A 13,396-nucleotide genomic window follows, 5' to 3' on the forward strand; every position below is an offset into this window, starting at 1 on the left:
ATTTGAATTGCATAACAATGTGATTTTTTTTTTTTTTAAGAATCGACTGGGGGATATGAACTATTCTTTCTAACAGCTTCAACTTGGCAGATGACACTACCTGTCTCCTTCTGATCTCTTCCAGTCTTTCAGGCTCCAAATTTTTATTGGCTTCAAATTTTTTAATGTTTCCAGCTCCCTGAATTTTTCTAGTCATCTCGGATGCTCCACAACAGCAGTGCCTCCGTGGGAATGACCCTGAAATGGCACAAACCACTTCCAAATGGTCCCTTTTAATGGCCCCAACCATCAGTTCCTCCCTTGGCCCACTACCTAATTTATTTTTAACGTGGAGAGATTTTATTCAGCAGACCAGATGTTGGATCTGACATTTCCCCCTCTTTCTTCTCCTCTTACTCATATTTAGCGTTACAGCAAATTCTCATTCTTCTCTTTATAGAATATCTGCCCTACCCTTGGATTAGGGGCCGTATTGCTTCATAACAAATAACCACAAGGCCTCAGCGGCTTGTAACAACAAGGATTTTCTTTTTTATTACACTGGTAACATTGTATAGCATTAAATTTGCCATTTTAGGGGCACCTGGGTGGCTCAGTTGGTAAAGGGTCTTCCTTCGGCTCAGGTCATCAACCCGGGTCCTGGGATCGAGTCCCACGTCAGGCTCCCTGCTCATTGGGGAGTCTGCTTCTCCCTCTCCATCGTCCCCTCCCTCTGCTTGTGTATTCTCTCAATAATTCTCTCAAATAAATGAATAAAATGTTTTTTTTTAATCCTCTTAAAAAATAAGAAAATGCACAGCACTTCCAGGTCTCTTTCTACCAGCCTTTGTCTCTGTCTCAGAAGGGTTGCATGGAGCACAGTTTGAAAACTGGGGTTCCCAATAATTTTGGTAAAATGTATACTATTTAGTTTGGGGGAGTTGAATGTTGTACACTTACCCCTTTTTGCAACTCTCTCTAAGATGACGGAGCTTTAACTACGTGTAAGTAAGTAACTTTAGGATGTTCTTGGAACTCAGCAAGAATGCAAGAATCAGGTAAAGAAAGACTAGTAGAGTTCATCAGAGTAAAGAGATATCCATGTCACATAACTACAAAGGAATGGCGTAGCCAAATAAAACAGTCTTCAGCTGGGCACGTGCATTACCTGTATCATTCCCACTCCTAGGTATGTACCAAACAGAAGAGCGTACGTATATTCACCAAAAGACATATACAAGAATAATAATAGCAATACTGTCTTTACAGCTCCAGTGTGAAAACCAGCGAAATGTCCATCAGTTCGTAAAATGTTTTGTGGTCTTAGAAATCAGGATAGTGAGGGGCACCTGGTTGAGCGTCTGCCTTCAGCTCAGGGCGTGATCCCAGGGTCCTGGGATCCAGTCCCATATCGGGCCCCCCGCAGGGAGCCTGCTTCTCCCTCTGCCTGTGTCTCTGCCTCTCTCTCTCTCTCTCTCACTGTCTCTCATGAATAAATAAATAAAACCTAAAAAAAAAGAAATAAGGAAATCAGGATAGTGAGGGGCGCCTGGGTGGCTCAGTGGTCAAGCATCTGCCTTTGGCTCAGGGCGTGATCCCGGGGTCCTGGGATCCAGTCCCTCATCACTTCTCCCTCTGCCTGTATCTCTGCCTCTCTCTATGTCTCTCATGAATAAATAAATAAAATATTTTAAAAAAATCAGGATACTGAATGGGGACATGAGACTTGGTTTCGACTCAGGTCGTGATCTCAGAGATCCACCCCCAAATCTGACTCTGTGCTGGACATGCAGCCTGTTTAAGATTCTCTCTCTCTCCCTCTCCCTCTGCTCCTCCCTGCTCCACCTTCTCTCTTTCTTTAAACGAAGAAGAAGAAGAAGAAGAAGAAGAAGAAGAAGAAGAAGACGACGACAGTCAGGATAGTGATTATTCCAGAGAGGAATGTCTGATGTAGCCCAGGGTCTCTCAATCTGGGCACTACTGACAGTTTTGGCTGAAAATTCTTTGGCTTAGGGGGCTGTGCTCTGCACCGTAGGACATTTAGCAGTGGCCCTATCTTCCACCTCCTAGATGCCAGTAGCAGCCCATTGTTGTGATAACCATAAATGTCTCCAGTCATTGCGAAATGCCCTCTGTGGGGCAAAATTGTTCCCCAGTGAGAATCACTGATGTATCTCAAATGCCTGACACTCCGAGATACTCAGTAAATACTCATCAAAGAAAGGGGTGAAGGAGGTGAGAGCTATTTAGTATCATACGTGTGTGTAAAACAATTTAATTTTTATCTCAAAGAACTCCTGCTGTCCTTTATGAATCTTAAATGTAAGTACCGGTTTCATCCATTAGTTAAAGGTAAGTAGTTCAAAGGCGAAAGACAGCATTCATTCAGCTGAAAATGAATTAAACAGACGAAAAATTTAGGTCAAACCAAAAACAAACACTACATGCAAATAAAACTCTCTTGACAGCAGTTTCCGAGTGCCTAACCTGAAATTTCACTGCAAAGGTTTAAAAAGGACAATAAAAGAAAGTGCTTGAAATGAGCCGATTTCATTTAAATGTTAATTTTGATAACCACTGCATCATTTATGTGGATTTTAACCTAATGACCTAATATTCTTCACAAAGAAAAGCCCAGCCTAAGCCTTAAATACACTCATTAAAATGTGAATTAGATTTTGCAAAAAAAATTCTGGCTTCTCCGTAGGGTTTGTATTTATAGGCCTCGGTTGTATATAAGTATTCCATTCGAAAGCTAAAATTACAATGTACTTTAATCCGTGCTCTGCAAAGTTCAAATATATACCCGACAATATGCAGCTGATTGTGCCCTCCAAATTCTCCTTTGTAGTAGAGCACTTTTAGTCCAAGACTCTGATGGGTCTTTTTCTCTCATAAGTTTATTATTAGTTCTTTCTCCTCCACCTCAGTCTCCAAAGTGTGTAATTGTAGCAGTTGTGCTCTCTTCACTTCCGCCAGTTAGAGCATTAGCATCCTTGTCCACGATTCCGCCTCAGTTTGTATGATGGATGTTTATATACATATATGTATATATATAATATATATAAATTTAAGATTTTATATATATATATTTAAGATTTATTCATGAGAGACAGAGAGAGGCAGAGGGAGAAGCAGGCTCCCCACGAGGAGCCCAATGCAAGACTCGATTCCAGGACCCCAGTGAGCCACCCAGGCACCCACATTTTGTTTCTAAATGTGAGTCCGTGTCAGTATTCTGGGGAGCCATGTTCAATTTCAAAATCATTTGACGTCTTGGAGGACTGTTTTTTAAAAACTTAGTCTTTTTCTAAAGTTTTTTATTTATTCATTTATTGAGAGTGAGAAAGTGTGCGTCAGCGGCAGGGAGGGTCAGAGGGAGAGGGGGAGAGAATCCCAAGCAGAGTCCCAGCTGAGTGCGGAGCCCAACAGGGGGCTCGATCTCATAACCTTCAGATCACAACCTGAGCTAAAACCTAGAGTCAGATGCCTAACCTACTGAGCCACCCAGGTGCTCTTAAAAACAGTTTCCTTTTTTTTTTTTTTTTTAGATTTTATTTATTTATTCATGAGACACACACAGAGAGAGGCAGAGACAAAGGCAGAGAGGGAAGCAGGCTCCATGCAGGGAGCCCAATGCAGGACTTGATCCCAGGACCCCGGGATCAGGGCCCTGAGCCAAAGGCAGAGGCTCAACCGCTGAGCCACCCAAGCGTCCCAAAACATAGTTTTCAATGTCTTTATGGACAGATGGTATTCTGTTTTCTTTTGCTGTCCAATAAATGTAATGGCTTGATAAAATAACTTTTCATGTGCCATGACTCTGCGGGTTGACTGGACTCATCCACGTAGTTCTCACTAGTATCTCTCATGTGGCTGTTAGGAGCCAGCTAGAGCTGCAGCCACACACAGGCTTGTTTGGGCCGGACATCCCAGGTGGCTCCTCCCTTCCTGGTTGTTGCCTGGACTCGGGCAGCTGACACAGGTGCCACCGGCCAGGTGCCAGGCAAGCCCCCTCTTGCCGCACCCACCACCCCCCACCCCACACGCTTCTCCACCTGGCCAGCCTCCTCACAACGTGGTGGTCACAGGGTTGCTGGCCTTCTCAGCTGGTAGCTGGCTTCTCTCAGTGAGGACTTCAAGATCCCCAGAAGGGGTCTCTGCGAGGCTTCTAGGATTCTTCTAACCAAGGCCTGGGAGTCATGCAGGGCCACTTCCACACTTTGTCTTTGTCAAAAGCAAGTCACGGACCAGCCCAGATTCGAGGGGAGGACACTACACAGGGTCTTCGAAAAGCTCTGGTTCGTTGAGGTCCATCTCCGGGGCCCCTGCGTCACAGATGGGAAAAGATGAACAGTTCAGTCATCCACTTTTTCAGGGTGAAGTCTTCAACCTATCGCTTTATAAGGATCTTTTCTTAAAGTCTCTTCATTTTCCCCATTGGCTACCAAAGTGGTGGAGTTTCCTTGCTCAGCTGTCTAACCCCCCTCTCAAGGGTAAAATGGTACTGAGAGGGACATTGTAGAATTGGGAGAAGCCAAGCCAGTGCTCCTGGACAAGTGAACCCTTAAACCAGCTCTTGTCGTTGTTGCCCTGATGACTATGCTGGCTTCGTTATGTGCATTGTCTTCATCAGCATTCCCTGAACATTGACTGAGAAATGCCAAATAATCCCATTCTTTGCAGTTATCAAAGGAAAGGCACGGTTCAGCACCAATGTCTAGAGCGTTAATGTTTCCCAAAGTCCATGACGGATCACACTTAGCCTTAATGTGTTGATCTGGTTTGAATGCTTAGTCATTTGCTAGCTGTTTTCATTCCCTTTCAGCTAATGGCTTGAGTACATGTTCAGAATCGATAGAACGGATAATTAGTGTCTCTCAGAGTGTTGGAAAGGTCAACTAGACAAAGCATTAACCGCCAATCTAAGTAGTCCTGTGGCAACTTTTCTAAAAGTGAAGGGCAGCATCATTTCCTCCAGCTTGGCCAGCGATTGACTGGGCGGACTATGTTATGGCTGGTTATCAGATCATAAAAACCTTAATGTTCTTTTCACATCTCCTGGTTCGGATAGAAAAAAAAAATGGAAAGAAAACCACTGGGATACCGATACCCTAGGATTGCAGAAAGCCTCTTCTGAGCAAAGTCGCTGGAGAAATGTTGTTATAATCATTTCTGATTTCCATCATCTGTGGCTGTCCACCAGCCGAGAGTCTAAGGAGCTTGCGGAACAGAATATTTTGCTAATCTCTCTGAAGTGCAAGAAGGATCTCACGTGTATGTGCATTTACCTGAGAAGTGAGGGTTCCAGTGCCCTTTCTCTGTGCCTTAGCACCTTTCTTTCCAAATAAAATTAATGCACATCAGTCTCTCGAGTTATGCGAGGATGTCCTTTTGCAGTTTACAAAATCCTTTCAGATGTGGCCCTCAGTTACCTCCTTATTTTGCTCTTCCGGGAGCATCACCTTCCAGCCTTCATGGATTGGTTCCTTACTTCATTTTTGAAGTTTAGAACCTTCCAGTTAACTTGTTTGGACTTGTTTTGTAAAGCAAGAGTCTTGAATTTTGACATAAAATATCTTCCTATATATTTTAGTTCTTTGGGCTTGGTTTTGTTTGATTTTCCCGATTTCTGAGATCTCCATGCTCTTCACAGCTCTGTTACATCCCTATCGATTTCAGAGTTGATCAAGGGATCTATTTAGGTGGCATAGGAGGAAATATTCTGCACGCCAATATGATTACCTACTGCAATATTAAATTCGTGTAAATATGGAGTGAGAAAGGCAGTTTGGGAAAGATGCCAAGCTATGCCGCTCTAAGAAAAAGACCACACCAGCTTTAGCTGCATTGTTGCAGGAGATTTAACACCGAAAGCCTCATTAGAATCCTAGCTTTTCCTCACATCACTTTGCTTCTGCTGCAACAAAATCACAGCCAATGAATTTTACAAATGGGATGTGTTGGCAAAGCACGACCTGCAACCACTGATGCCCGATGTCCCAAGCATGCTGCAAGGGATTCCATCAAAAAGGGATAAAAAGAGACTTTTGTTGAAGAATTGAAGGCAAATTTGATAGGAGAAGTTTAGGGGAGGTCAGACTCTATTTTTCCTCTGCATGTCAGCACTGTGATTCGGGGATTTAAATGATGTTTTTAACAAGCTCAACTATTTCAAAACTATTGGTACTGCGCTTTGAAACTATTCGTCAAAAGTAGAAGATGTACTTGGAATTTATTAGAATACTTCTCTACACATGCCCCAACTGTATTTTTTAACATCCCCAGCTGTTTCAGACCTTCATAAAAGTTCGTTATGTGCTTCCTAGAATGTGGCATCTTCCATTCTCTGTTCTAATCTTCCTGTGGAAGCGATTTTAAAATGGCTTTGATCTTTTTTCCCTAGGATCCCCAGGATCTTAGGGTTCGGAATTCTAAGAGATCCAAAACATTATGAAGTTCATTCTTCTTGTCTGGCAGGTTATAATGAAAGAATTATAGGTGAGAGAAACAGAAGAAAAGCACCTCTCCAGCCTGGATGATAAATAACATACTGGAGTATTTTATTTCAATTCAAATAATGTCATCTATTCATTAATTGGTAAAGTTAAAACCAAGCGAGGTTGTGTTTTAGGCACTTTGTAGAGAATTTACTATAGGCACAAGAACTTTAAATGCCATAAACATAATAGACATATTTTGAAAAATTTTTCCCATTTTTAAATTAACAGGGTGTGCTGAACAATTCTTTTTGCGGATGTTCCTTACCATGCATAAATAATCTCGCCTCAGGTGAATTCATGGGTGGAGACCACTTTTAAGATACTTAGCGTTTACTTGGTTATTAATCTTTCTGCTAGTGGGGCACACAGAATCTCACATGGTCCCCAATAATCCTTGCTTCTGGATATTCATAGTTTTTTGCATTCCAGTCTCTTTTAGTACGGGTGGGACCTTTGCTTCTCCCCACCAGAATATGGGCAAGGGTGATGAGATGTCGTTTCTGTGATTATTTTATATACAATTGTAACTTCCATCTTGCCAGCAAACTCTCCTTTGCTGGTTTTGATGAAGCAAGTTGCCATGTTGGAGAGGCCCACGTGGCAAGGAACTAGGGGTGAACCGTAGCCAACTGCAAGCCAGGAACTGAGGTCCTTGGTCCAACAAGTCAAAAGGAATTTAATCCTGCCAAAAGCTACAGATTTGTTTGGAAGTGAATCCTTCCCAGTCGAGATTTCAGATGAGATCTCAGCCCTGGGCAACACTCTGATGGCAGTCTCATGGAGAAATTTTATTTTTTATTTATTTATTATTTATTTATTCATTCATTCATTCATGAGAGACAGGGATCCCCATGAGAGAAGTTTTATTTTTTATTTATTTATTTTTTTCTTTAAAGATTTTATTTATTTATTCATAGACACAGAGAGAAGCAGGCTCCATGCAGGGAGCCCAATGTGGGACTCAATCCTGGGTCCCCAGGATCACACCCCAGGCTGTAGGCGGCACCAAACCACTGCGCCACCGGGGCTGCCTGAGAGAAGTTTTAAATGAGAGCCAGTTAGGGACGCCTGGGTGGCTCAGGGGTTGAGTGCCTGCCTTTGGCTCAGGGTATGATCCCAGGGTCCTGGGATCAAGTCTTACATTGGGCCCCCCACAGGGAGCCTGCTTCTCCTTCTGCCTATGTGTCTGCCTCTCTCTCTCTCTGTCTCTCATAAATAAATTTTTAAAAAATCTTTAAATGACAGCCAAGTTAAGGGGCACCTGGGTGGCTCAGTCAGTTAAGCATCAGCCTTCGGCTCAGATCATGATCCCGGGGTCCTGGGATCGAGCCCTGTGTGGGGCTCCCTGCTCAGCGGGGCATCTGCTACTGCCTCTTCCTCTGTGCTGTCCCTCTCTCTCTCAAGTAAATACATTTTTAAAAAGAAAAAAAAGATACTCAAGTTAAGCCATGCTCATATTTCCGCCTCCTAAAAAGTACGAGATAATGTGTGTTGTTTGAAGCCACTAAATTTGTGGTGGTCTGTTATGCAGCACTAGGTAACTAATAAAGCTAGCATCTGTGGTAGGAGAGAATAATGTTCCAACCTCCAAAGATGTCCACAGCGTAGTCCCCAGAGCCTGTGACTGTACATGTGATTCCATTAAGAAGGAGGTGATTATCCTGGATTTTCCAGGGGGACTCAATGTAATCCGAAGGGTCTATATAATTGAAAGAGGAAGGCAGGAAAGCCAGGGAGAAATTTGAAGATGCTATGCTGCTGGTTTTGAAGATGGAAGAAGAGGCCATGATCCAAGGAATACAGGAAGGCTCTAGAAGCTGGAAAAGCTTCCAGAATGAGTGCAGCCCTGCTGTCACCTTAACTTTAGCCTAGTGAGGCCCATTTCAGACTTTTGACCTCCAATCTTTGTAAGATAATACATTTGTGTTTTTAGCCACTAGGTTCATGGTAATTTATTACAGCAGTGATAGGAAGCTAATCCGGTTTCTTGGCTTATTTGTTTAGCATCTGAGATGCGTAACTTGTGCCCTTCTCCAGGCACTGTTCTGCTTCAGACAGTCTACACCGGAGCTGGGATATCTGCTTCCCTTTTCAGAAGTGAACAGACGAATACGATGCCATTGGGCATCGCTCTGGAGGACATGAGCATTTTCCCCAGCGCCTCGTGTCCCCTCAGTCTTGTGTTTTCCTCTTGATTGTTTTTTTTCTTAGAGCTCTGAGCACTGACTGTCTCCGTCAAGGGTTGTTCGGGCTCAAAGAATACGATCTCTTCCAGTCAGTTGAAGTAGAGAAGTTGGAAAAGCGTGTAGCCGCAGGTCTCAGAGGGTGGAATCCTACAGCCTCTGTCTTCTCCTCTCTGCCCATTCGTGACGGCCCACATGACGGCCCACCAGAGCCCTCAATGAAACCTCAGGCAGGCCCCATCAGCATATCCGGCAGGTTTCAGAAAATTCTCCAGTCACTTGTACACTTATAATCACAACAACTTGTAATCTCTGATTTAAATGTTCAGTTGTCAATAAGAATCAAAACTCCCAACTGCACAAAATGCCTCTCTCTCGCCCCTATTTCCTACCTGGGAAGCCTGCAGTGGGCTAAGAGGCATTCCCCAACCTTCTTCTATAGCTTTAGCTCCTTCCGCATAGAAATGGGACCAGGACAGTTAGGGAAAGAGCCACAAGGGTTCTCACTTGATTGGCACCAATGTAACCTGCCATTGGTTTCCTCTATCTGTGGAGGATAATGAAAGTTGACTCTTGGGCACCTGGGTGGCTCAGTCAGTTGGGTGTCTGCCTTCAGCTCAGGTCATGATCCCGGAGTCCTGGGTTCAAGCCCCACATCGAGCCTGCTTGTCCCTCTCCCTCTGCCCTTCCCCTTGCTCATGCTCACCGTCTCTCTCTCAAATAGATAAATAAAATCTTAAAAAAAAAAAGTTGACTCTCCCTTGCGGGCATGTTGGTGGATTCCTGGAAGATGTCTGTTGGGTGGCTCCAGCTGTAGCTCCCTTGAGTCAGAGAGAAGGCAGAGCCTGGCTGTGTCCAATACTCCTCAGCTTCTACCTCTTTCTACCAAGGCTCTCTCACCCCTCGGGCGGCTCAGCTGAGCAAGATGCCATTAGTAAGCGACTCCGGGTGCTGTTTCTACCACATCTTCCACATATTGGCCATAGGAATGGCACACTTTGGGCCTGCCTCAGTGGAAGGGTAGCAATTTTGCAAACATAGCCTCTGTAATTTGGGCATAGGTTGCTTCCACCGGCCTCTCCCGGTAGCCTTTTTTTTTTTTTTGTCGCTTTTAATTAAGTAATGAGTCCAGCTCCAAGGTGCATAAGGGGTTAGAGGTCCCAAACTCTGGTTTTCCATACTTCCTTTGAAAGTCCTGCGGCACCTACCTTTGGCGCGCGAAGGTGATTGGCATCTTTTGCAGAGGCCCAGCTGGAGCTACCTCAGCCGTCTTGGCATCCTATGACCTATGAACACATAGGGCTTCCTTTTTGCTGGTGTTGTTGTTGTTTTGTTTTGTTTTGTTGTTGTTGTTGTTGTTTTTTACCCCTTGTAGAACTGAATTAGGAATCCTAAGGGACGCAAAGCACCATGGAGTTAATTCTTCATGTCTGGCAGGGGATAATTAAGTACTTGTAGGTGAAAGGAAACAGAAGTAAAAGCCCATTCCCAGAACTGATCATAGTTATATAGAGATTTTTCCACCAATTTCTTTCTTTCTGACAGAATGGTGGGAGCCAGGACTGCGCTGGGGACTACCGGCCTTTGTCACCTCTGCTCTTGCCCAGCCATGACTGGCACTCGGCTCCCAACACTCTGTTTCTTAGTTGATCCTACAGAGGGGAATCTAATTGGCTCACTCAGCCCCTAGGCCCAATCAGCTGTGCCCAGGGCACAATCCCCAGGGCCCAGTGGCCACTAGCGAGGACCCCCGCTGCCACATGCACACAAATGCTTCCATTAGCTGGGCTGTATCACATCTCTCCTCTGCCTTCCTTGTTTCCCGTGAACAAGGGGAACTTGAGTGAGAGCTAAGAAGCAGTACTTTGCTTCTGTGTGTGTCGCTTTCTGAGTGTGTGTTTCTTACGCAGAGATCTGTGTGGAAAGAGTGGGGGCTGGGGGCTTGTGTTCAGCCCCCAGTGGTAGTTGGGTGCAGTTGAACAGCCCCAGAGAGTTGGGAGGCTTGTCCTCTGTTGTCTTGGTGAGCAAATGAGGGATTTCTTTAGAGGCCCCCAAGAGCCACCTCCCCTTAAGCAGTTGGTGAGTTTGCTAGCATACGTCTACCCCACATTTCTTCATCCTCTTCCAAATTGTGAGGGTTTTTTTTTAAATTATTATTAAACCATACGTGCAGAGTTGAGGTCATCAAATTCATCTGTTCATGGTATCAGCGATCGTCATCATAGACCCATGTAAGGCTCTTCTCCACTGATTTTACTTATTTATAGTCACACCTGCTCCCATGTCCCCGAGAGAAATCCTCTCCAACCTGTTTGGCGTGTCTCTGTGCTCTCTTATTGCCTTCTCCCCAGTGTGTGCTGCTTTTTGAAGCACATATGTTCTGAGCTCTTGGGAATGGTATTATGTTGTGTTCCTCGTCCAATTTCTTCCCCCGCGTGCGAAGCACCCTCCAGGAGAGCCCGGGCAAGACTGGGCTCCTGCCTCGTCTCGCCGCATCGTTCTGTGGCATGCACGCATGCGTCTCCTTAGCCACTCTTCTGTAGCTGGACGCCCAGCTCGTCTCCAGCACTTCACCTCCATGGTCCCGGGAGCCAGACAGGATGCCTTTGCGGTGTCAACCAGAGGGGAACAGCTGAGTCGTGGCACAGGTGACACTGAGGTCTTTGCCTGGTGGTGCCAGACTGCTCCCCTGAACTGCTACGCGGGTCCATACACCCAGCAGCTGTGCATGGTCATGCATTTCATCCACTTAACTCTGGTTTGGTCATACTGTCGTTGCATTTCTCCATCTAATGAGAATACTGGCTGCCTACTTGTTAGCGGAGCTTTCCGCCCACCCTTGGCAACTGGGACCCCGTGGGAGCATCCAGGCCACTGGCAACCACGTGTTACTCTCCCCACAGTTACCATCACCCAGAATGTTCTGATACTTCTTCCAGTTGCTCTTGAGTTCTAGCCCACCCTTCTCCACTCGGCTGACTGCTCTCCTCCCACACCTCGCGGTCCACACCGAGCGCTGCCAGGGCAAGTGTTCCGACCCGGTTCGACCCAGCCTCAGTGCAATGATGGATAGCAGGCCGATTTGCAGTGGCTCCTTCCAGGGAGCGGCCATGCAGCAGACTCCCTTCACCTTATTCCTTTGCAGAGTAAATCGCAAAAGGAGGCCATTAATTAAAACCTAAAGGAGAAAAAAGTCGGCGTCTCCTCAACAAAGTGGCAACTGACCTTTCTCCTACTCAGGATAAAAAGGGAAGGAAGGAAGGAAAACCACTATAACCACAGCATGATTTTCCCAAGGGGTTGAGTTATTTGTCAGGATCGGGTTATCTGGGGGAGATTAAATAAACCACGATCTTAAAAAAAAAAAATAGACCACAATCTTGCCTCGTTCTGCTTCTCCTGCGTGGTGTCCCCCACCATGGACACCGTGGCCCAGCGAGCGGCCATCTGAGATGCTTAGCGGCCCAGCGGCCCGGGCGTTGCGACCGTGGACCCCCATGAGCCACCTGGCGCGGGGAAGTGATGTTGCGGGGGTGCCGTTTGCCCACGAGAACCCCACAGTGACAGTTTTCTTTCATGATGCTGATGACCCCGAGCAGATAATGATGTTGTGAATTTTTTAAAATCGATTCCCTTTCTAGAAAATTAAAATCAAAGGGGGAGAATCAGTGTTGAGGGCCGCGGAAAGTGCGAGACGGAGGGAGTCGCGGCCTCTGAGACACCCCTTCCCTGGGCGAGTGTTTTCCGAAAGCCCTGGTGTTTGGCATCACAGGTAATAGCGCCCAACGTGAACCGCAGGGGAAGCTTTCCATCAGGCTGTTTGTTACACTGGGTGAACACTTGATTCTGGTTTTCTCTGAGGTCTAAGAGCCCATCTTTGAGCTTTTTGATTTACTCTGCCTGAGAGCCCAGGAAACAGTCGCCAACACATCACACATCGCATTTCAAAAGCACGCTGTCACTGTCAAGAGTCCGGCCTCTGTGCATTTCATAAATATGTTTGTTTTTCTTCTCTTTCAGAAGCTGCAAAGAATCGATACTCCTCACTGTCATTCAGCCTTACCCTGTAAGTGTCCTGTGAGTAAAAGTGCCGGTGTATGATCCCAGGATTCCGGTCTCCTCTTCCCAGTCCCGTGAAACCGTGCCCGCAAATAATGGCAGAGGAAAACAGCATCGCATTCACCATATGAGTTTAGAAATCTTCATTATTTGTATTTTATACACCGTGATAGCAAAACCATTCAGAGGAGAGAAAAGAAAGTAATGCTGTTTCTATAGATCCTGAAAACCGGCTCTTCGGTCCTATGGGACTCACATCTAGAAATCCCACAAGACTCAAGATTTTCTTAGGGTTCCCAGCGTAAGAATCACAAATATAATGGGACTGTTTGACTGTAGGATGTTCTAGCGTGATGCTTTCTCATATCCCCTTCTAATTCAGTTGGTAGATATTTCAGGGAGGCTCCCCCTTTTGAAGGTGGCTCTTAGAGGAAATACGACTGTCAGAATTTGATGTCAGCAGCCTTGGTCAGGAGCATGCGGAGTGATTAAAATCGTACTGCCTTCAGTTGCCGTGATTTTTTTTTTGACAACCTGATAACAGTATAATTTGTGTATCCAAAAATCCACCCATCTTAAGCATACAATTCAATGATCTGTATAAAATTTACTCAGGCATGGGGCCATCACCAGGATCCAGTTTGGGAACACTGCCTTTGGCCCAATGAGATC

The 13,396-nt window shown here is 45.4% G+C and overlaps 1 protein-coding gene across 1 annotated transcript in view; it reads left to right on the forward strand.

The window, feature by feature from the left end:
- FRMPD4 (FERM and PDZ domain containing 4) overlaps positions 1 to 13,396 on the forward strand; it is a 560,598-nt gene that overhangs the window by 502,489 nt on the left and 44,713 nt on the right. The window contains exon 5 of the mRNA XM_055337432.1: positions 12,686 to 12,731. Coding sequence (XP_055193407.1) covers positions 12,686 to 12,731 — 46 coding nt within the window. The remainder of the gene's footprint in view (positions 1 to 12,685; positions 12,732 to 13,396) is intronic.

Source organism: Nyctereutes procyonoides, unplaced genomic scaffold, assembly GCF_905146905.1.
Source record: "Nyctereutes procyonoides isolate TBG_1078 unplaced genomic scaffold, NYPRO_anot_genome, whole genome shotgun sequence".
Classification (NCBI taxonomy): domain Eukaryota; kingdom Metazoa; phylum Chordata; class Mammalia; order Carnivora; family Canidae; genus Nyctereutes; species Nyctereutes procyonoides.